Source organism: Drosophila willistoni (assembly GCF_018902025.1).
Source record: "Drosophila willistoni isolate 14030-0811.24 chromosome 2R unlocalized genomic scaffold, UCI_dwil_1.1 Seg167, whole genome shotgun sequence".
In the NCBI taxonomy this organism is placed as follows: domain Eukaryota; kingdom Metazoa; phylum Arthropoda; class Insecta; order Diptera; family Drosophilidae; genus Drosophila; species Drosophila willistoni.
The window spans coordinates 13,150,206-13,174,478 of NW_025814050.1; the positions used below are offsets into that span (position 1 = coordinate 13,150,206).

The following is a 24,273-nucleotide window of genomic DNA, read 5'->3' on the forward strand; positions in this document are numbered from 1 at the left end:
TAATCAATTATATGAGGTGACTTAGAAATAGACTGGTGACTCAAAACATTGTGAATATTTAGAGTGATTTGAGTTTACAAATGATTTAGCCATTTACGTAGTTCGTTTTGCTTACTTAAAGCTTATAAAATTTATATTGAAATAGTATTCAAGTAGTATTAAGAAAATTAAATTGTTTAATGTAAGCATATAACTTTTCATTTTGTAATCAGAGTGCAACATTTCAAAATTTATTCATGCAGTCGTTCTATTACTAACTAACAGAATACAGAAGTTTTATAATATTTAACTATAAAACATTTTATTTATGTGTAACAAGAAGAGATTAAACAGAAACATTTAAAGGCTAAATACAAGTATTCAATATAGTTTTTTTAATCTCTTTGAAAATTTTAAATAAATCCATTTATTTATTACCGTACTTTTCTGTAAACATTCCCATCAATAATTTCTAGATATATTTGTTACAAATTTGGCTGGATTTAACTGGCAAAACTATTCGCATAAAAAGTTATGCTTACACATTCGCACTTGCATGGATTTTTATTCGTTTGAATAATTTTTACGGGAAATCATCGAGACGAAGTAAAACTGCCATAGATAAGCATTATCTCATTAGCTTAATTAGTGCACAAAAATTTGCGCAATAAAAAAGTTTTGGCAACAAGCACAGAAAAAAAAGGAAACCTAAGGGAGAGAGAAAAAAATCGGGAACGAAAAACATGGAGGAAAAAAAAAGTTAGCAAACGATTTTCCGCCCCACCACCAACGCCCACTAATTAGAAAGTTTGAATGCTAATGGTTGGGTGGAACACACCCATATAAATCCCCCTACCCCCTATAATACCCATTTCCATTTGCCCAATTGGGGCACTACACAACCAATATTTAACTAAAATTGGAATTGAGAGTACGAGAAATGAGTACGAAACAGAAAACCAATTTTTAATGAGAAGGTAGCAGAGTACAGAGTAATTTCCGGAGAAGCTACATTAATGCATGGCCTAACAAAAGCAATTTCCTCCAACAACTGATTTATGAACACTCACACACACACACACACACACCCATACAGAGTATGCATCAGCAGTATGTGAGATATTAACAAGGTTTTTGTGTCCCTTCCCTTACAGACTCTCCCCATTGAATATGCCCGATTATGCGGAAGTTGCATGTTCAACATTCAAAAGTGGACTGGGCATGATTGTCGGAAATGCGCAGCAAACTTCCGGTACTGCTGCTACTACGACTTCTACTACTGGCGGTGGAACATCATCCTCATCATCATTATATGATAGCTGTGGAGCCTATGCCACCACCAATGTGGTGGCCAATGTGAAACTGTATCAAAATCGCTATACCAAGCAACAACCGCAGCCCAACAATAATAATGGAATCATCTCGAATGATTATCAGGCCACGGGCATGTATTCAGCACCGCCAAGTGCTCATTATGGCTGCCTTGACCAACAGCAGCAGCAGCAACTGCATAATCAATCGAATCCCATGACTACATCAACTGCTTCGACGGCCATATTGACGGCATCGCCAGCGAAACTGAAAAAGATCAACATTACGGAGAATAAAATGGAACAAGCCATCGATGGCAAACCGGAGCGGATGAATCCCTTCAATCAGCAGCAACAATTGCTTTTAGCCAGCAATGCCCTAAAACAGGGTCTTGGCGCCTATGCCAATACAACATTGGCCGCCCAGATGGCCAACGGTGGTGGCGTTGGTACACTTCGTCGTCAGCGTCAACCGAAGGCTCTCTATAAGAGTGAAAACAATATTCTTGGCAAATCGGCAATGTCCATGTCGCCGGCTTCAATGCGTCATAATCCCACCAACAATTCAATAACAACAACAACAGCATCAACAACCAATGGCAATTTGGACTTCTTGACTGGTGGTCCACCGGCCTGTGACAATCTTGAGATTGGAGATTTTCCAACTCTCTCGAATTCTACCAATCAATTGCTCAATGATTGGGCCTCATCGGCATCGATAGCTGGCACCGGAGATTATCATTTTGGCAGCAAGCAGCCAAGCAAACAGCATCTCTACGTTAAGGCCAAGGATGGCACTTGGTCCGCTGTCAGTTCGGAGGCATATCAATCATTTAAGCAACAGCAGCAACATCAATTGCAGCAATTCCATGCTGGTTCAGGTGATCCACACAAGTCCCTAGCCCTAGCCCCCAATGCCAATCCATCCTCGCTTAGTGTGAATAGTTTGGCTGGTGATAGCAAGTTTCTAAGTAGTTTCAGTGCCACTGCAAACGTCTAAGTAGAAAAAAACGAGAAGAAGCTATGCAAAAAAAGGGATAATTGCTCAATAGACTAAGTGAAAATAATAAAAAAAAAAGAAAATGTTGTGACATCTTTTTGGGTAGGAAACGTATTGGATGGTGGAAGTTTAGCTAGTGCGATTGGAAAGTCAACTTTTCGAGGTGAGACATAGATGGACGTAAATATATAAAAATAGGCTAAAAAATTGATCCACTAAATGGGTAACTTACTATATCAAGGTTGTTCTTAAAGTTGAAAGGAGTAGGAACCAAAGAGTAGACTCTTTTACATCTCGCTAAAATGTTTAATGAAGAACTAAAAAAAAAGAGTTGCTAAAGAAAAGTTAAGGAATGGGGTGTAAGAATGAAATATATTTAGTTGATTTGTTTGTTAACTTCAAGTGAAACATCCTTTAGCTTCTTTTATGTGACTTAGATCACATTTCTCTTAATTTCTTCAGACTTAAAAATTAAAGATAATTTTTGACTTCCATATAAATTTCTAACTTTTCATAGAAATAATTTGAACAATGAATAAATCTTCAGTTTAGCTATGAACAGATAAATTTAATTAGTTGTTTTGGTATTTCAAAAACTTTAAAATTATTGAAATAAAAGCAGACATAACTTTTTGAAATATCAAGTCCAAACTTTATATGGTTTGAGTGCTTTAATTGGACTTAAAACTCATTGAATATGACTAATAGAGTTTTATATACCAAAGAAGATTGTAAATGGAGTGATTAACTTGTTCAAATTTTCAATTGTAAGCTAACTATAGCAGTTTCCTATGACTATTGAGAAAAAGAAAAAGTGAAACAGAAAATTTTAGTTGAGGTCTGCATTTCAGCAACTTTCTCCCTCTTTAACACTTTTCTTCTTAAAACTTAAAACTACGTGATCTAAGCTAGAGATAAAATATAGAACGGCCCAGCCTAAATCATAGTAGTTCATTTAACTAGAGCAACCTAGTGAATAACCTTTTAGCGATTCCCACAACTAGTTTAGACTTCCACTTAAATTTAGCAATTTCTACCCCAAAGATATCCAAAAAGAAAAACACCCACACTTTTCCCCTCCGCCAGAAATATTTGTAACAACGAAAAACCCAATCAAAATTATTGGCTTGTAAATAAATTAAAGTACATCCTTGATATGAAAATTATTGCATTACCGAGCAAGCAAAAAAGTTTAACTGAAACAAAAACCTACTTGAACAGAGCACACAATACACACCACACACAGATTGTAGTTAAAAGTAAGTGACAAAACATAAATTAATAATTTATAGTAGAGTTTGAACAACAAAAAAGAATAACACAAATGAAAATTTAAGCCAAAACAAAAATCGATTGTGAAAAACCCTAACGAAAAAATCCCACACCAGAAATATTAACACAAAAAAAAAAAAAAATACACAAATGAAAAAAAATAGCATTAGAAATATAAAAAAATAAAACTCCGCACAGCATTTAAACAACAAAAGAAATTAATTATTTAGTTTTTTGTGTAATAATCCCCCGCAGAATGCTAATAATAATAAGGCTGTTAAATGTAAAATATCATAAATAATTTAATGCTAACCCGAAAACCAAAAAAAAAAAAAAAAGAAAACTCTACAAAATTAAACTGTGTAATTAAAGCATTAAACTGTAATTAACTGACAACTAGATTTAGTTTAAATAGCTAAAAAGAAAGAAAACTAAAAATTGCCGCAAAACGATTACAGCAAATATTAAAATATAGCTGGAAAAAAAAACCAAAAACAAAAGTGTGTGTAAGTAATCAATTAATTGATAAATTATGCATCAAATTAAAGCCTAAAAGTAAAATAAAAAAAAAACTAAATTACAACAAAATAAATTTAAAGAATCTACTTACTTTTTTGGGTTAATGAAATTTATTTCCTCTAATTGGCCAAATTTCATCTCATTTCATTTGCAGCCTCAACTATTTGGCGTCGCCATAGCTCTTCCTACATGGTCCTGGACAATTCCATGGATTTTGTGATTTGAATTCCTCTGGTGGTGGTCAATGGTCGATATGGTGGTCAGGTAAACCCAATTTAGCCGCGACTATGCGCCCCATCCCCCACCCCTTGCAGCAATCCAAACCAACTTCACTATTCTCTCTTTCGATGGGCTAGATAAATTAATTATGCACTTTGACCAAACCAAAATATCCCAAACCCAATTTGTTCTACCAAAATCATTAATATGTAGGCCCAATTGAGGCATTGTTTGTAGTCCATACCCCTCCCCTTTCTTGATGTTCTTGTCCCTCTACTTTCCGTTGCAATTGTAATTGGAAATTCATGATTTCCTCTCGGCCTTCATTTGAAACTGAACTGAAACTTTGTTTTTCGTTTTTGGCGCAAAACAATTTTACAAATTGCTATTGACAATTTGTGTATGTATCTGTGTGTGTCTGTTGGTGTTGTTATTTTTTTATTGTTTTTAATTATGACCATCGGATGCCACCATTTGAATATGCATTAAATTGTTACAAAAAAAAAAAATATAGGGAAAAAAAAGCGACGGGAAAATAAAAATCAATTTTATTAAATGAAGCATAATAATGTTTTTGTTTTTTTTTTTCTCCTGTTTGTGCATTAATAAGTTTTACTGTTATTAAAATTGTGGAAAAAGTATGGAGAGTCATTAAATAATAACATCAATGAGCATTCAAACAAATAAGTCTCTTAATTATGGTCGCGAAATATGCAAAATGTTTCCTAATCGAAAGTTATCGATATATTTAACATGGGATATTTATGGAACTAACTTTCCATTAACGAACACCGATTTCCTACTAACTGAGAATAAAACTAGAAAGTCAAACTTAGTGAAATGAAAAAAAAAGTTGAAATAAATTTAAAATTTAATACTTTTCTTGACGTTCAACTTTTTTAACCTATTTAGATGATTGACGATGTTAATATTCTTTGATATATTAAACAATATACATTCACGTTATTAAGATAGTACTTACCTGATTTGAGGATCCTGATTAGATAAGGGATTGAATGTGGGAATGCTTTTAGTGTAATTTTTGTTGTCATTTCTCTGATTATCTTTAACTCGGGTTTAGTTTCATAAAAAAAGCTTTATTACGTCAATTTAAAATCTAAACTGACTGTATTTACAAATATTCGAGAGAGTTTAAATAAAGAATTTATTAACCATGCATAAAAATTGTATACTAAGTTCAAATAAATCGAATATAATCTACATTAACAAACCATGATAAAACAAAAATAATTTCAGTTGGCTTTATACTTTTCAAATTGAGAATAACTTTAGCTTATCATTTCAAAAGAAATTTCTGATTGACTTCAGCCAAAGTTTGGTAGTTTAATGATAGATTGACTTCCTTTTAAATGTCGATCTCTATATAGCTTTTAAACTGGTCTAGAGATATGTTTGTATGTTACTCTTACAGGCAAATCATTAACATTTAAATTTTTCATAAACTTGCTTTCGGCTGAATACATGAAATTTCCATTTCCTTTCGGTTATAGCAAATCGAGCTCATATTTCCCTTGGCTGAACTTTAAGCTTTTCGCTTCAGCAAACACCAGCTGGACGGGGCCAAACCTAATGTATCAGTTGACCAGCCCACACCATTAGCTTCGACACCCTCTCACCCCCCACCGACCTTCTTCGGTCGTAGTAGTAGCCTAATTCCCTGCCCCAAAGCAACCCCAAAATGCCCCCTGCCCCTATCTACCACGACGACCATTACAAAGCGGCCAAAGTCTAACTACAAATAGCCTTAGTGTCCGAAACACACTCTCTCTATGTATGATCTGGGTGTGCAAGTGTAAGCTGTGTATATGCCTGTGTGTGCTATGTTCTCTATACCATTTGCCACTGGGCCAGGGCCGATAAATAAACCCAAATTTATCATGGACATGAGGCCAACACACACACACACACACAAATACTCCTGTAGTAGTGGTAGTATAACCATATATCGTGGCTATAATAGGCAATGCCAAAGTCGACGCCAACAGCGCTCATAATTTTTGGCACAAAATTTGTCGATAGGCGTTGAAGCGTTCAATTGAATGTCGTCTGGCCCTAACCCAGTTGCCCCCAGCACAAGTTCCTGCCTGTGTTTCCCTCTTCTTCCTTCTCCCTAACATCTAGCTAAACCTCACCCTTCTCATGAACTATTGTATAATCAAAACTAATGGTCTATAAAGAATCAATTCTCAATTTGTTTAGCCAGCTGCTGCTGTTGCTGTTGATGCTTTCAATGCTCCTGCTACTGGACAGGACAATGACCAGGCTAATGCTGCAACAAAAACCATTTTCAACTTTGCAACACATGTGACAAATAAAACTTGAATGCATTTTGTAAATAAATAAATAATTTAATAATAAATGCAAAGCGGAAAAACGAAAGAAAACTGAAATTGTTGTTTTGGTATTTTGCAATTGTTTCGCTTATATTAGGGATATTCACATAAATTAGTTGGCAAATTTGTATCGTAAAAATTTGGTATCCTGCAGGCGATGTCTGGAATTTTTGATTTTATGGCATTTAGACCAACGCGATGAGGGGAGGAGCAAAAAAAAAAACACTGATTCAGCAAGTTTGCCATAAAGTTTAATCAGCAGCTTTTTTCTCGTAAATATGCTCAGCAGGAGCAGAAGCAGAAAGGACAACATACAGTGACAGAGACGAAGTGGAGACAGGACATGAGAGGACCGAGTTTTATGCGCATTTGAGTGACCATAAAAATTGTCCATGACCATATGAAGTCTCCGCCAAATCTCCAGTTGCCTGCTGTGTATGCTAAGATATGTGTGTGTGGATGTTATCCTTCTGAAACAGGAAGGAAGCTTTGTGGCCTGCCGACCAGCCGATGCCTGTTGATAAGCAAAAATTGTCCAAAGCAATTTGATGAGATAGCCTCCTGCCAAAGAAATAGAAAATAAAACCTCGATTGCAGGCCAGAAATCATCATTATAATTTATTGATCGGCGTCTGTATAGTTAATTGATTAGAACTAAAGTTAGGGAATATAAATATAAGTAGAAAGGTAAAATTCCAAAAAACACAATATTTTGAAAAATGAGGAAGGAAATGAAAGAACCTGAAATAAAAAGATAAACTGATTTGCATCAACTGAGTGACTATATAGACATTTAAAATTGAGGACATTCGCTCCGTAAGTGTTTCCCTCTTTAAAATTTTAAAAGAACTTTCAGAATGTATTGTATTTAAAAAAATCGGATCTAATTAAAAACATTTTTTACATTCAAGATTAAAAAATTCTTTTCTTTTTCAAAATATAAGTCCTTCAATTGTATAATGCTTAATTTGGTTAGAAAACTTCCACAATTTCACATACCCAGAACCGTTTTTGCTAAGGTTTATGTGTAAGCAAACTTTAATACATATATATAATTTCTTTATTTTTACGAAACTTGTCAAAATTGTTTGAAATTCATATAAAGATTTTTTTTTAACTCTCTATCATCATTAACAATTTATAAAAACAAACAACTCTGTTATTTAGATTAAGTAAAATTGCTTATCCAATTCATTTGTTCATTAAGAAAACTGAAATGGTAAATGTGTGTGTTGAGACAATTCTTTTTATTTGTCTTCATAAGTTTGACTTTTCCCCTACACACTTTTAAATTGCCCTTTTGACCTCTCTCTATCTCTGTGCGATAACCGAAAACCAATTTAATTTAAACTCCTTTTCCTCCCCCCTCGCCGTGCACAAAATGAAAGTACAGACAACAAAAAATGTAAATTGCGGGGCAAACAAAGTCGGAAAAATGCTAAGGGAATGTCCATATAAAACAAACCAAAATGGAAAAACCGGATAAAATGAAATTGTTAAGAAAAAAAGAAGAGGATGAAAAAATGTAGTGGGGAATTTTTTGGAGCATTCGCCAACATTTTAATTTAGGCATTATGCTATTTTTTGATTTTTCGACTTTTGCCAGGGATTGCTGCCCTCGACCATTCATAGAGAGAGAGAGAGAAGCTTAATTGAAAATGGTCAGCCAGCCATGAGTCTCAAGGGTTGATTACACATGATGGTTCTTCTTCTACTACTATATTGCCTCATTCTGCCAACCCACCTGGTTGTGGGGTCTTCTCAGTTTCACACACCCACACACTCATACACAGACTAATTAAATGCCTGAAACAATTTTGGCTAGTAAATGAAATGTTAGCCATGGTTTTCCCTCTTTAAATGGCTAAACTTACACATGAAGTTAGTCAAAAAGTTGAATTTGCTTTCGGTATGTGCATTCGGGGGAAGGATACTTGGATGCGAAGGGTCTTTAGCTTGTTTTTCGGTGAGTAATTAGTAAAATGCATTAAAATAAATGAGCTTGGCAAATGGTTGGGGTGTTGTTTGGGCGAAAGTTTGAGTTTAAGTAAAGTTTTAACTTCAAATTATGCTTTAAGGTAAGGTATCTGCATTTTGGCCCTTTTGACTATTAACTGCTGTCATTAGCAGTGGTAAATTTAAAATATGGAAACCAAGTTGCACATCTGAAAATATGTAAGGAAAGTAAATGATTAACATGAATCTTGGTCTGTAAAAACTATGTTTTTCACGAAGGATAGTAAATTTCTCTTACAGTTTAATCTTTAGTTTATTTCTAACTTTGGAGAAAAACTAATGGGAATGAATTTACAAAGAAATACTAACAATTAAATAATAAATAAAGATATGACTTCGAAATACTACATTTTCGAATTATTTCTTTATTTGTACATATCTTCCTAAGCAGATGTCTTTTTTAATTGGTTTTGATTGTTTTTTAATTGTTTAAGTAATATCTTAAGTACTGAAATAAAAATTGAGAACTAATATGAACAACTTTCTAATAATAATTCAATTCAAATGCATTCGGAGTTTAAACTTTAAAGGTTTATTAATCAATTTATTGTATGACAACTTCATATTAAGATTTAACAACTTTTGTATGGTCTAAGCAACCAAGATGAGAAATCATTTAAATAACAATAATACCAACATAAAGTTGACACTAGATAATATTTAAACTTATAGAACATTTTCTTTAAATTCAATTGAAAATTCTGTTATTAACCTAAAGATTTTTCTGCTTGACTTTATATCGATTGAAAAATACTTTCAATCTATTGTACGCCTTTGGACATTTTCAATTCTATTTAAGTTTTGTCCCCATTTCAAGTAAAGGTAATTTTTATCTGCCATAAAACTGTCTTTCTTTGGGGCCTTTTATAGACAATTCACGGTGTGGGAAGGGGCTGAAAACGCGAGACATTTAAACAGGCCATAAAATACATTTTGGACGCCATCATCGTTGTCGCCTTTTGCCTTTTGTTTGGGCCCAAGCCATTTTGGCCGTCGGCATTTGGCGTTGTAATTTCTTGAATGTGTCAGCTCGCTTTCCCCCATTCCTAGTTCTCTCTCTCTCTCTTTCTCTCTGTCTATCTCCACCTACTTCTGGCCTATCCTAATTCTAATTGCAAAATATGGCGACAATTTCAAAGAAGTTAAGGACATTGATGACACCCTCCATAGAGCTAGCAGCTATCCGTGGCACTGACTTGGCCCAGGATAATACAATTTCAAAATGACAATTTTCGGTGTGAAGAAAATGTAATAAATATTCTACAGTGTTGAGCAATGAGAACAAGAGGAGGGTGTGGAGGGTGGGTGGGTTGGTCTTTCAAGAACCTCGTTATGTAATGGATACTTAGTGACCGTAAAGGAGAAACTAGACGCAGACGACTACAAAAATGCAAACAAAACTATTAAACGTACATAAAAAAAAAAGAGAAAAGACGAAGCGAAAAACTGTAACTGAAGCCAAGAGTGAAATCCTCTTAGGGTCTATGAATGTATGTATTTGTGTGTGTGTGTGTGTGTGTGTGTGTGTGTGTGATAGTGTGAGTGTGTGGTTCACTTTATGAAACGTTTTATTATACTAATTTGTAGGATGGCTATGGTCGAAATGGTCACCAGTTTCGGTTACATCGAATGGCCAACTAAAAATGGCAATTTGCCATTGCATGAAATGAGCATGGAGTAAATCGCTCCACACCAAACAGAGGAGTAGGAGGAGGGAAATGAAAATGACCAAGTAAAGTTAAGGGGTAAGTTCACTTCAGTCAAGTCTCTATTAGTAGACAATGCTCTTGACGGGGGCAGAGAGTGAAGGACTGTCTGGTTTTTCGAGTTTGACTCAACAGAATACTACTTCTCTATCTCTTAGTTTCTCTGAAACATATGAAAAAGGTAGTGGGACACGATTTTTATAGAGTATGTAAGGTATACCAGATAGTAAGCTAATGTGGGCCCAGTGTAAAGATTTCTACTTTAACTAGTTAAATGTATATTGGATTCGAATTAGCTTTTAAGTATTTCGCATAATAATTTTTATAGCAATTTTTATGCATGAACAAACTCAAGATCATTTTGGAGCAAACTAAATATTGATAGTTAAGGTAACTTCAATTCAACTCTTTACTAAATAAATCAAAGTTACGTTTAATATGCTACGTAACCATTTGAAGTAGAGTTAAATTAAAGAGTCTATATATATAAAGATAAAGAACATTTATACTACCTCAAGTTAGTTTAACCCAAAAAGATCGATACCCAAATACAACAAATAAAAATGTTTATTACTTAAACACTTTCAAACACTTATAACTTTTCATTAATTGAAAACCTTAAAATGTTTATTCACAAAAATGGTAAAATTGCTTAAAACAAGGTAACACTTTGTCGTATTCCCAAATGAAATCTCTTTTCAATCGTTTAAAATGTGCGCATGAAAATTGTTAAAATATGTATGTGTACAAGTGTGTGTGAATAAGTAAGTGGGTGAATGTGTGTGTGTGTGTGTGTGTGTGTGTCTCTAAAGGGATTTTCGCCTGAGTTTTATTAAAATGGCGTTTGCTTGGCATTGTCTATCAGGACCAAACGCCAACTGGACATCGTCTCTCTACGCACAACTCCCCGACTTCATGTGCAGCACCTGCACCGCATCCCTCTTGAATATGAAGTGAAAGCAAGGATTTTGGGGACCAAGGACAAACACTCGTTTGGTGGATCGTTAGTGTACGTTCTCGCTACTTCTCTCTTTCTCCCTGTCTATCTATCTATCCCATTCACTCGCCATGCATTCGAAATGCATTTTGTGGGGAGAGACTTGCCAAGTTTTAACGACTTTGTTTCCGTTACGTCTAATTTAATGAAATTCGTTTTGCTTTTTGGTTTTGGTTCCTCTCCCCCCGCACTCTAATTCCCTTACCCACCGCCTTTAACAAGACTTTTCTGCATAAAATTTTCAAAAAGAGAATTCTAATGACTTGGGCGGTTGTCCATAGAGATACATATGTAGATATAGTTGGGTCCAAGTCTAGTCTACTGTCTGTGCTGGCTTGGCCAGCACACAGACATTGTGTAGAACATTTCTTGGATCCTACTATAATATTTTGTTTTGGTTTTTTAATTTAATGTTGGTGGCTTGTGTGTCTGTTGTTGGTTAAAGGAAATGAAGACATTGGCTATAATTATATGGTCTATGGGCAAAAGAGTGGGCGTTTCATTGCAATTGAAAAGGCAAGTTTACTAATGATAGTTTTAATTATTACTTGTGCATATATGAACATATTAATAATGGGTTCTGTTAAAAGTGTTAACTTTGGACATCTTCATTTTTAATATTTTGCTTAAATAAATCAAAAGGCGGAAGCAGGAATATATTTGGGTTTTCGTTGTACTTCTTTATTTTAGTTTATGGTTGTTCGTTGCCGCTAAAAGCCTATTTAGAGCATTATACTTCTAATTCTGCAGTTAAAGATAGTTTTAATAAAACATTAAAATAACACAGGCAGACATGATTTTTGGAGACTTTTTTAAATAATATGTCGGTTATATTGAATCTGAATATGAACTCGGTTTTCGCTTATCACATTCAGTTTTTGCATATTCAGGGGTTTGGCGGCAAAATGATAAATACTATAGAAAGTAACAGAAATTTGTTTGCATAGCAATATCTTAGATGAAAGAGATTGCAATAATTCTTTAAAATTAAAAAGGAAAATATTTGATTCCTTATAGCATACTTTTAGATGCAAAGTTTACCCCATTTAGAACCACATCCAAAGAAGTACATCTTTGATAATTGTTATAGTAAGTTTAACCTAACATATTAATATGTCAAAATAATAATGTCTCTAGTATAATATTATGTTAATATTGTACAGAAAAATATTGCAAATACGTTTACTTTGAATAAGTTCAATACATTATTTTTCGAAAGCCTGCCGTAATGGAGAAAATTACTATATAACACCTATTTAACTTAAAACGTTCCTTTATGACCTCAAAAATTTCGGCCTGTTTAATTAAATTCATTTGTTAATCTTAAATGGGAAGTAACCTTGCTGTCTGCAGGGGCTTTAAAATAATTTACATTAACTTTCGGTTTTGAAAGATAATATAAGTCTTAATTTTAACAACAGCTTAACAAATTTTAATTACGGAAATTTAAACAAAAATCGTTTCAAATCTTAAGGATCGAAAGAATAAGGTAACTATTTACTATAGGAAATACTAACCAGATTTGAAGTATGGAAATATTTTCACTAAATTCAAGGGGCGTCGGTGGTGTAATGGTCAGCATAGTTGCCTTCCAAGCAGTTGATCCGGGTTCGATTCCCGGCCGACGCACAAGAAACTTTTTTTTTTATAAGAAATATGGTTTTATTGTTCTAATCGGAATGGAATGAATGAATTTCCAATTTGCACCTAAGCACCAATTGAAGATGATTCGGATTACCCAATTAAATTATGACCTAAAATTGTAGTTATTATCTCTCGGTTAACAAGGAAAAACATTTGCGAATGTTAAAGGTAAATGAACCATGACAAACACCCCCAACCACTAACGGCTCCTTGTTTCTCTTGTCTAACTTAACTGGTGTCTCTACTCATATGTATTGTCTACCATTTCAATTGCATGTTTTCAAGTGCAAAATGTCCATACACGGGGTGACATTTTTCATGGTGTTGCATTGAGATTGGAGAGACAGTGAGAGAGAGGGAGAGAGGTGTGTAAAGCAATGCCAAAGTGTATGTTGACATCGTCATCATATACATACCTATACATATATGTATATATGTAGTTATATGTGGTAGTGTCAGCAGCATATGACAAAGTTTAAGTGCTTGCTAAATCCCATAGATTTCATGCTGGCAGCCAACAAACATGGCCACACATTGTGCGAGACAAGCAACAGCAACAACAATAACAACAACAACAGCAAGTGCAAAACCAAACACAGAGGTGTTGGTAATGTACAGCAACTACAACAACAACAACAACAGTAGTTGTAGCAACAATTGTGCAACAATAGTATCGCATTTCAATGTTTTTACTGTGGCATAAAAACAAAAGGCAAAAGCCACATTCAAACAACGTACTAACAACAACAACAACAACTGTAACTACAACTGCAACTACAACAATACTCATTTTGCCAGACTGCAAAAAGTTTTTATGCCTGGCTGTTACCCCTGTAGACCCAAACACCGTGCACATCTCTCCGCCCTCCTCACGGATCCCTTAACAGCCGTACTCCTTCATTGATGGCTGCACGTAATTTTGTTTTGTCGCGACGACGTAAATATGTTCCCCATGACAGAGAGACACCTCCCCTCTCAGCCCCATCTACATCCACTCTATGCCTGGCTGCTGCCATTCTACCAAACGACCAAACGAAACACCTCCTCCCTCCCCTCCTCACATCAATGTCCTTGGCTTTGCTACCTTAACATTATGCAAGGCGCCACATCATCGCACTTGTCACTTTAACCTTGCACGGCCTGTCAGTAAGAACGCCGCTTTAGCCCATCATCCTCCCCCTTGCACACCTCTCCACACCACACCAGCCCTTACCACTCTTGCCCACCTCATGCTAAAAATTTGCGCAAGAGCAGCATGGAAAATGAAAAGAAAAGCCATAAAACCAAAGACGACGCGCAAAGCCAAAACAGAAAAGTGAGGATGAGCAAAATACAGTAAACACAAATGAAATAAATCACCGACGAATTTTGATTACCCTTAAATATTATTAATGAACTCAAAAATGGAAAAATGTTTTATTTTTTTGTCATATGTTTCTATAGAAGACTTCTAATTCTTGTAAGGAAAGTTTAATGTTTTTAGCATCTTCCTTATAAGTAAACCTGATCTTAAATTTTCTATTTTCATATATTTCTAAAAATTGTGTTGTTACAATTTTTAAAAAGACTCGATATCTCTCAACTAACAAATTACACCATGTTGTAGTCCCCAAAAGTATGCCAAAATATCTCACAATGGTGATCATTTGATTAGATTACTTTGGATTACAGGTCTTACTTATTGTTAATGTACTGAAGTCGAAGTTTGAAATTTTCGCTTAGCCCTTTAGGCCATAGCATTATGAAGAGAAAAAATAAATTATATTTAGGCTAAAATTAATTAAATTTACTTTAAATTAAGAGATTACTACATAAATTTCCAGATGTAATCTGAATGAAATAATTACACTACCCATTTATTTATAGAGTAGAAGGAAAAAACCGAAACGAACGTAAATATGCCTGTCATCATTTTGACATCAGCAACCTTCTGTCTCTCTCACTCTCTGTCTCAGTCTGTGTGATGTTGTCTTCAGGTCTAAAGATCTTGGGACAGTAGTATGGGTAGTTTTCGAGCATGCCATTACCATAACTATAATGCATATTTCAGCATCGACTCACAGAGAGGCTGGCGCAGAAAACAGAGTACGACCACCCTGTCATCATCATCATCATCATCATCGTCATCATCATTGTAAGAAACAAAAATGACGAGCAGAAATGTTGCTGCTTTTCGCTGTCTTTTCGTTTTTGTCTCGCCTGTCTTGCCAAGTAAATCCCCTGTATCACTTTCGCTTATGCCCTGTTGACAATCTCGGTTTCAATGTGTGTCCACATTCATCCACCCACCCAATAGGACAAACTGTCCTCCCTCCCACCTCCCTGCTCTTTCATAACTCGAGATACATGCTTGGGCATATTTATGCCTGCTTTTGTGTTGTTTCATTCTGATGTCTTGGGCCTTAAATGACAACATGGTTTTAGCATAAAAGTTTATTGAACTAACGTTAACTGCATACTGCTTAGATGAAAAAAAAGAGAATATCAATCGTTAGGGGTGTGCAAAGACAAATTCCTTGGTTTTCCATTTCATTTTCTATTTATCAACTGTTTAAAACATTTATCAATGCTCATTTGATGAAATTTCCATTTACTGTGATTTAATTAGTCTACTTGATTCCAATTTTTTTGTTTTTTTTATTAACATAAAAAGCCACACGAAATTTTTCATATATTTTTTGCTTCACCGCTCTCTAGCATAATTAAAAAATTAATAAAATTAATTAAATGTCAGCTTAAGCGACATATCAGTGCGGCATTAATAAATTAACAACAAAATAAAAGGGGTTAAATAAATAAACAGTGAAAATAGCCACTGAGACAGCAACAACAATCGGTACAAATATACTGATGGCAATAAACAACAAACTAATTAAACATTTAACAAACGAGAACCCTCAAAACATTGGAAAAAAAATGAAATGCAAATGATTCTTCTTAAACTAGCACATCGACATTAAAATACACTGTAATTATGTTATTATGTCTAATAATTTATGGATCAAACTTATGCCAATAAAAAATAACTTTATCCAAATAGATATCTTATACTTACATTCTTCACTTTCGCTTTTAACCTTAAAGAGCTTTTTAATGTCTCTTAATCTCTGCTTAAGTTAAAAGAAAGTTAAGTTAAGTTAAGTTATAAGAAAGGCAAAAATAGACTAAATAGAATAGAATAGAATCCTTTGGATTTTCCTTTGCTTTCAAAGATTCTGCAAAGCAAATAGGGATAACAAATATTGTGGTCAACATTTACCTTAACATCGAAGCTCAGATTGTCTTAAGACAAGAGATTTAGCTACGTAAAGTGATAGATGGTTGAATGAAGAATGAAAAGATTGAATAAGACAAACTTTATTTTAAGATCCATTTCACAAACCTTTAATGAGTCAGGCAAAATTTTTACAAGTTTTAATTAAAAAAGACCAAAGAGAGCAACTTAAAAGTATCCGATTCATCCAGTTCATGGATCTGCCTCCCTGTAGTAAAAGTTGCAAAGGATATAATCAGCCCCATACATCCACATACATACATAAACATATGTAAGTAACTTAGGCTCCTTTTCACTAGATATTATAGTGAATTTCTGCCTCTAGAATCTGTACATTACTATCAACTGATAGTGTATAGAAACTTTGCCATAATGAGAATGTTTGCTTTCGCTTTTCAGTAATAAATTCTTTTACAATTTTTCCGCCGCTTTGGCAAATTAAATTGTCAATTATTGGCAAACAAAACAACAGCAAGCTGCAGCCATTATGTTAGCAAGCGAAAGTCAGACCCATAAAGTAATCCACCACCACCTTCACCAACACCACGGAATTCCGACCGTTCCACTACCTTGGCCATCTTCAATATGGGCTTAAACCGCCCGCCCTCCCAATCGCATTTACCGCATAGAGCAAAAACCACAAGCAAGGCGAATTCGTTTGGCGGTTAGACCATTCCATTTATTTGCACGGAAAAATATGCAAGCTGCAACCGCAGTTTTAACCAACACCCGACGCATTTGTCATTCTTTTGGCCAGGACATACCACATAGACACACACACGTAGGCATACACGCATACAAACAGGACATAGCAGTCAGCAAGCAAGCAGACAAACAAACAGAAAATGCTCGAGTCCTGTTGCCGTTTGCCAATATTCAAATAGCAAAAAGTCAGACATATTCTCATTAACATAAAACATAAATATTTACTTTTGCCAAACACTCGCACACACCCTCGCACACACACACACACTCTCACACACACACACGATGGACATTTCTATTTTGAAGGGATTCGGAAGTTTTGCAGTCAGGACATTTATATTTTCCTTTTGCATTTTTACGCCATTACGTGTTGTCTGCAGCAGGGGTAAGGAAAAGTACTTGATGGTGGAGAGGGGTATAGAGGGGATACAGAGTCGGAGGTAGGGTAAAGAGGTGGAAAGCTTTATGTGTGCTAAAATGCCATTTCCATAAATGCAAATCAGTTTGTTTATTTCTACCCGTCTTGCAAATAGTTTATAACTTATATGGCAAAATAACTTATCATTTTCTTTTTTCCTCTTTTCTTTTTTGTGGTTATTGTTCCTTTTATTTTTGGGGTAACTTTATAGCTTTTTTGGGGCGTGGCAAAAGTGCAACATGCAACAAAATTGATTTTACAGTGAACAGTTATGGGGGCGAAATAATTTACGTTTCCGAACTAAAAATATAATTTTTATGCCCGAAAATAAATGTTTCATTTACATTTAGAAATCATATAATTGAAATACATTCAGAGATAAGTATTTTAACCCTACTTCCTTACAGTATCATTTTTTACCCTTTTTTTTTTGTTTTTTTTTTAAATATTTTTTTTATTAATTGCTTCATTCAAATAATTTTTGTTTTAGTTCGAGATATCATGTTTATCGATGTTTTCGTAAACCGATTTTGGATATCTGGTTTTCCTGAACGTGAAAAAATGAAAAGTTACATGTTCCTTGTTAGGGTAAAATTTGACCCCGCATGAAAATCCAATCGGATACGTTACGAAAGACCCATGTCCTAAGATAAATGTTTACATAAAAAGCTTTGATGTTTAATAATATGATAACATGTCTTCAAATAATTCGTTTTATTGTGTGCGAAAGCAGACAATCATTAATTTTTCTTAGTAGAGTCAATGAATTCAGATGTAAAACTTTTGCGAAAAAATAAGTCCACAGTGAAGACTTTATGTTTGAATGAACTTGGACCTTATGATTCTGATAAAATTGAAGAAATAGGTTCTAATTGGGAGCTCACTGTTGTCTTCAATTTAGACTTGGAAGAATCACAAATTGAGCACGAATGTAAGGATAATCCAGACTTGGTCTCCAAAGAGGGGAAAGTTTATTAGCATACAAAACCGACCTCCACACAACTGAGTTATAGGAATCTATCAATTCAAATCGATAGGTAAATAGACACAAATAAGTTGAAAGCATCAAAGGATAATTGCGCTTGCTAAAACCGGGTTTCGCATACAGCACCACATGAAGGAAGACACTGTTGAAGATAATAAAAAACCGATCATAATCATGATACAACTGTAAAACAAGAAGGTGTTGACACTTGTGACCAAATGATTTGTATATTCTCCTGCAAGCGTGCCGAATGACCTATTTTCATATACGTTTGCTAGGCATATCCGGTATTAGCGCATTTATCATTTAGGTACATATATCAACATAAAGCCAGCAGTTGTAATGTGTCTACAAGAGTATTTGGACAACGTGACATAACTATAAGCTGGTCAAATCGCTTTTTCTTCGACGAGAAAAGAGGCCTTACGCAAAAAATACTATTGCTCTCGTCAAGAATACTCCAAATCAACTGCCATCATTAAGTCAAAAACGATAAGCAATGGAGCCTATTATGACCAATCCGGAAATAAATGCTCGATGCGAATTATGTCCCTACAACGCAGACGGAAATAAGTATGGACACTTCTGCTGTTCTTGCCAGAATGCTTGTTGTCCTAATCATCACAAAAGCTACACTTTGTGCACTGATTGTAAAGGCAATAACTAAAACATAATAAAAACACAACTAAAAACTGAGTATATACCAATTTTTATTAATTAAATTAAAAAGTATCATTTATGACCCTAACAAAGAACTAAGGGGGGTTTTCAAACAAGGAAGTAGGGCTAAGACAATTTTCCGCCGTACATAAAAATAGTTACATAATATGTAATCAAAGTCGAGTCGAACTAGCCATTTCCGTCCACCCGTCCAACTATAGAGTACCGTAATCGGCCCGCTGACTTACTTCATTCTTCTTACTGAGTTATGATAAGGAATGGACAAAATTATCAACATTCTCGGAAACAAAATTATTCATTGTTTAGCTATTTGCGTTTATCAAGAATATATACTTTTAAATTCTTGATAAGGGTTATAAGCAAGGCCTTCATTTCCAACTCGGGTACGGTACTTGGACTTAAACTACGCAAGATAAGGATAAATTCATAAGCAATGTTGTTTTTCATGAACGTTTCAATTAAGGGCAGTTCGGATATCTTTCTTATAAATACAAGTTCAAGTTCAGAAATTAGTTTAGTAGACTCTAACATATGCACGGATTTAAACTTAAACATCGAAATGCCGCCAAAAAAAGTTTGCATTTCTGTAGTCATATTTTTAATTTTAACGGCCTTTTTGACTTTGTTATGGATTTTCTTGGCTACCGGTGAAAAAGGTCAAAAATTAAAATCAGAGGAATATACCACACAGAAACCAGACATTTACCCTACTGTAAATTCTAAGGACTATACCCCACAGCAACAAGAAATTTACGCTACTGTAAAATCAAAGGAATATACCACACAAAATACTTACTTTACAAAATCAGAGGAAAATACTACGCAGAAACAAGATATTTACACCACTGTAAAATCGGAGGAATATACCCCACAAATACAAGAGAATTACTGCACAGAATATTTTGAGAGACTACGACAAAATAATTATACTGTCACGGGTAAAAAATGTGAGATAACTTCCGAAATCGTAATAACGGATTATTACAATATTTTGATCGAAAATTCATCAATAAGTATTTTTATTTTGGATGCTGCCTTTGAATTGGATTTACTCGTACCTCTGGGCTCGTTGAATGACACATTGGAATCAGTTGAAATTCATACCAAAACTATTAACCCCAGTGACTTAAAAACAGGGATAGACTATCTTCATCATCTTGGTGTCGCTAAAATTAAGAAATTCTGGAACCTTTTTGCAACTAAAACATCGCAATTAAAACAAAACGCTTTTGGCGAATACTCTATTGATATAAATACACACGGACCGGAGGTTGTGGTTTTATCAGGAAAGCAGAAATCGAACAATAAACTTTTAAATGATTACTTTGTAAAACTTGGAGACAACTTAAACATAGCCCTTATTATAGGCGAAGGTGGCCCATTGCATCTTTCTGATCAATTTTTTAAGAATAAGATAAATTTACATGAGATGACTTTTAAATCGCTACAAATGGAAGACATTCGCCCAGAAATGTTTGAAGACTTAAAAAGATTAGAAATTTTGAGGTTTATAAATGTGACTGCTTTGACCGAAACATTTCAAAGGTAAGTTTTCAAATATTTTCTCGTGCACTAACCATAACAAATAAAATATTGTATATTTTTTAGATTTGTCACACTTCAAGAGTTTATTTATGCTCCCAACGATAACATACTGCTTTTTGCATGTAAACATAAGGAAAATAATTCTATTGTTTGTAAGAAGTTGATTCATGAATATGTTAAAATTTTGGATAAATGTCGATGGACAAATAATAGTTATATTATTGATGCCTCGGTGGATTTTAAACTTCACTTCAATTGCACGGGTGCTGGATTGGAAAAGCTGCCTGACTTTTCTGACTTTCCACATGAAATTTTTACAGTTCAGTTTGAAAGAAATCGTCTTCAAAATGAACCAATAACGTCTGAATTCGATAATCACAACAAACTAATAACTTTAAAGGTTAATCCAGATTTGACTCTAAAGGGAATGAATAATACAACCATTTCATGAAGTTATTTTCAACACCTAACAGACAAGCTTAGAAGCGCTGCTTATTCAAAAAATAATTGTAGATTTATTTAACATGCTTTTGTACTTTTCAATTGGTAAAAATATTTTAAACAAAAATAAGACCATATATCTACATATCCAGTTCTATTAATTATAGCCATTCAAATTGTTATACGTATCATGTTTAAATTTGATTATAAATATTTTGTAAATACAAATCTAACTACCTTGTCACGATCAACTTGTCAATAATACTGATACACAGTAGAAGTACTATGTATGTATGTATGTATCTGAGTCCCTTTGCAAAATAGAGTGTAAAATCCTCAATCCTCAATCCTTTAAGTCGTTTATTACTTAATTAATAGCCTAGAAGAGATATTTGTGTCAACAAAAAAAAAAAAAAAATAAATAAAATTCAATTACATTTCAGTGCATAAATCAGGACATACTTTTTCTTAATCGTCTGCACCGTATAGTATTGGCATGGGTCGATCCAAAAGGGTGCAACTAATGTTTATAAGTCACCAGCCAAAGGCCAGCCCAGACTGAGGCTTAAGCCTTCACTTGGTACAAGGTCTGATCCATCAGGATGCAGTATTATTTTAATCCTTTCTGACCATAACTTTTATATGCAGCTATTATCGTAATATGAAATATTTGTTGGTCGGAATTATTCATTTACATATTTGAACATGATCAGATCACCCTTATAATATAGACGAAAAGCATTATACAAAAACTTGCAGGAAGATACGAAGATTAATTACGGACATCAATTTCTTCACCCAGCAAAAAGTTATATTTATAATTTGTTTGTAGTTGTCTTTTAGTTGTCTTCTCTTGCATTCTGTAAAAACATATTGGGAGAGTAATTCGTAGAATAAATCAAGGTGTAGTTAAAAGATTGAATTTTTAAAAAATATTTAATAATTAGATCTAGCTTCGTTATCAATTTCATTTTCAATTTATCACTCACTTCACTAGAAAATCAATAAGTCTCTGAGGACTTTCATCAAAGTGAGAAACGGAAATCGTTCACTTTGTTAGCAGTTGACCATCATCAAAGTGCCCCAACTACTTTTCTTAGTCTCATGATATCTCAATTTCAGTGAGAGTTCTTGGCCAATTTCAAAGAATTGGGCAACAAGAGAAGAAAAATACCAAAAAATATTTGGCATGAGTGTTGCGTGTTTTGAGTGTTTGGGTTGTTGCCTCGTAATCCACGTGGATTATGTCAAAATTGGTATATCATAAAAACGTCGCGTACGTGAGACGAATAATAAAACGTTCAGATAAAATCCTGAAAAGTCCTTTTCGATATGGAAAGCCAACATTAACTTGGCTGCTGCTGATGCTGATGCACGACAAACCTTTGTGTGTTTGGCCGAAATGATTAATTTGTATGCGCCAGGCGGTGACTTTTGCGGTCTTTGGCACAAAGGCCAAAAGTGTTTGGCATGTAACGGAAATGCGCGACCAGCAACCGAAAGGACAACCAACACATTGTCCACAGAGAGACACAAAAAGAGATAGAAGAAAACCGAAAGACAGAGAGAGAGAGAGAGTAAGAGAGCGGGCTTTGAATATGCAACGGGCATATAAACTTTTTCTGACTTACGGATTTTTCTTCTTAAGGCCAAGTTTTGCCACCATATAAAGTGCTTGGCTTTGGGCCAACAACTTGTATGGAAAAAAAGAGAAAAATCTAAGGCACAAAGACTTCTCGTTCTCTTCCTAATTTTTTCTTCTTTACAACTTGTAAAGAGCAAAATAAAATTCATTGCTTGACAATTGTTGAGGGAAAGTTATACCCTTTCATTCGTCTATCTTCTTCTTGGCCATTTTGTTCGTGCTAAGATTTCATTAAAGTTTTCCTAAAAGGACAGACAAAACTCGCTTAATGTATGTTAACTCATTAATTGAGTCGCTCTATTAGGCAAATAGCCAAAACAAATGCCCAAGACCCGATGAACAAGTAAAAATGTCTAGCGAAATTTTCATACTCTTTAAGATCGCTTACTATTATTATATGATAAAGCTCTGAACAGATATAGACACTAGATTTTGTTTTCGACTTGAAATTGTTTAATGCTGAAATCATTTTTACTTTTCTTTTTCTGTATCAATCGACCAATCAAATATGATACTAGATGGCAAATAAATAATAAAATCTAGTTAATTTTTATATGTTTTTCCCTAACCATAACCAGCAAGAATAATTTTCCATCATCAGCTAGCTGAGTTTCCTTACGAAGGGAAAAGGGAAGAGCTTCCTATTTCAATTTCGTATATCAGCAATTTGAAAATGAACTTTACACTTGCCTGCCTTGGAGTCATCGGTATAGCAATGAAAAGGAGGACGTAGTCTTGTCTGGATCTGTATCTGTATCCTTTTCTTTTTATTGTATTACCGCGAGTGTTATGCTAATTTCCGGCAACCCGAACCCATGCCATGTCATACCCCCAAACCGAGTAACCCCCTTGTCCTTTTGGCGGATTTTGCTACATCGTCAATGGCGTCGTCGTTTCTTTTCAGGCAGCAAGTCCTGGGTGCTAAGGAAATGAAATTTAACTGAATTTGCATTGGAATTCGATTAAATCGTTTATGCAAACATTTCGTTTCATTTCATTTGCGAATTTTTCGCTTTCCCGGCTGGCTGGCTGGCTGGATGGCTGACTGCCTCGACTTGAGCCTCGTTTTGGGCCACGTACTGGGCCTCCTGCAAACAGTCATACCCATATATGTGTATGTGTATGTTTGGGTGTGTGTGAATCCTTTTTTGCTTGGCAAATTGTGGAAAATGTCTCAGCATCCTCATCACATCTTACCCCTCATTTCGTTCATCCTTTGCCCTTGCATGGAGTAGAAATTACATTGAAAAGCCCCAAGTTGATTTTAGCGTTTACGCAATTTGCATAATTCTCATGTGTAAAATGTTTCTGAATTGGTTTGGTTTGCTTTGTTTGTTTGTTGCGAATTTATATTATGCCTTCTTCTCCTTATATATGTATTAATATTATTCATCTTGTAAATGCACATCAAGGTAATTGTGTAGACCAAGTTTCAAATACAACGTAAAAGAAATTAACATAAAAATTATGAAAAAAGCGAAAGAAAATTTTCCTCCTTGTAGACTGAAGAGTCGGCAACATTTTGGATTATTTTAACAGCTGTTGAATTTTGTTGAATTTTTC

General features: G+C 34.5%; 1 protein-coding gene and 1 non-coding gene across 2 annotated transcripts in view; both read left to right on the plus strand.

Annotated features, from left to right (window-relative positions):
• Positions 1-3,527, plus strand: part of LOC6642329 (roundabout homolog 2) — a 51,148-nt gene extending 47,621 nt beyond the window's left edge. The window contains exon 12 of the mRNA XM_023175793.2: positions 1,134-3,527. Coding sequence (XP_023031561.2) covers positions 1,134-2,289 — 1,156 coding nt within the window. The 3' untranslated portion in view covers positions 2,290-3,527. The remainder of the gene's footprint in view (positions 1-1,133) is intronic.
• Positions 3,528-12,929: 9,402 nt separating this feature from the next.
• Positions 12,930-13,001, plus strand: Trnag-ucc. The gene has a single exon. It is a non-coding gene; the product is annotated as a tRNA-Gly (tRNA).
• Positions 13,002-24,273: the final 11,272 nt, after the last annotated feature.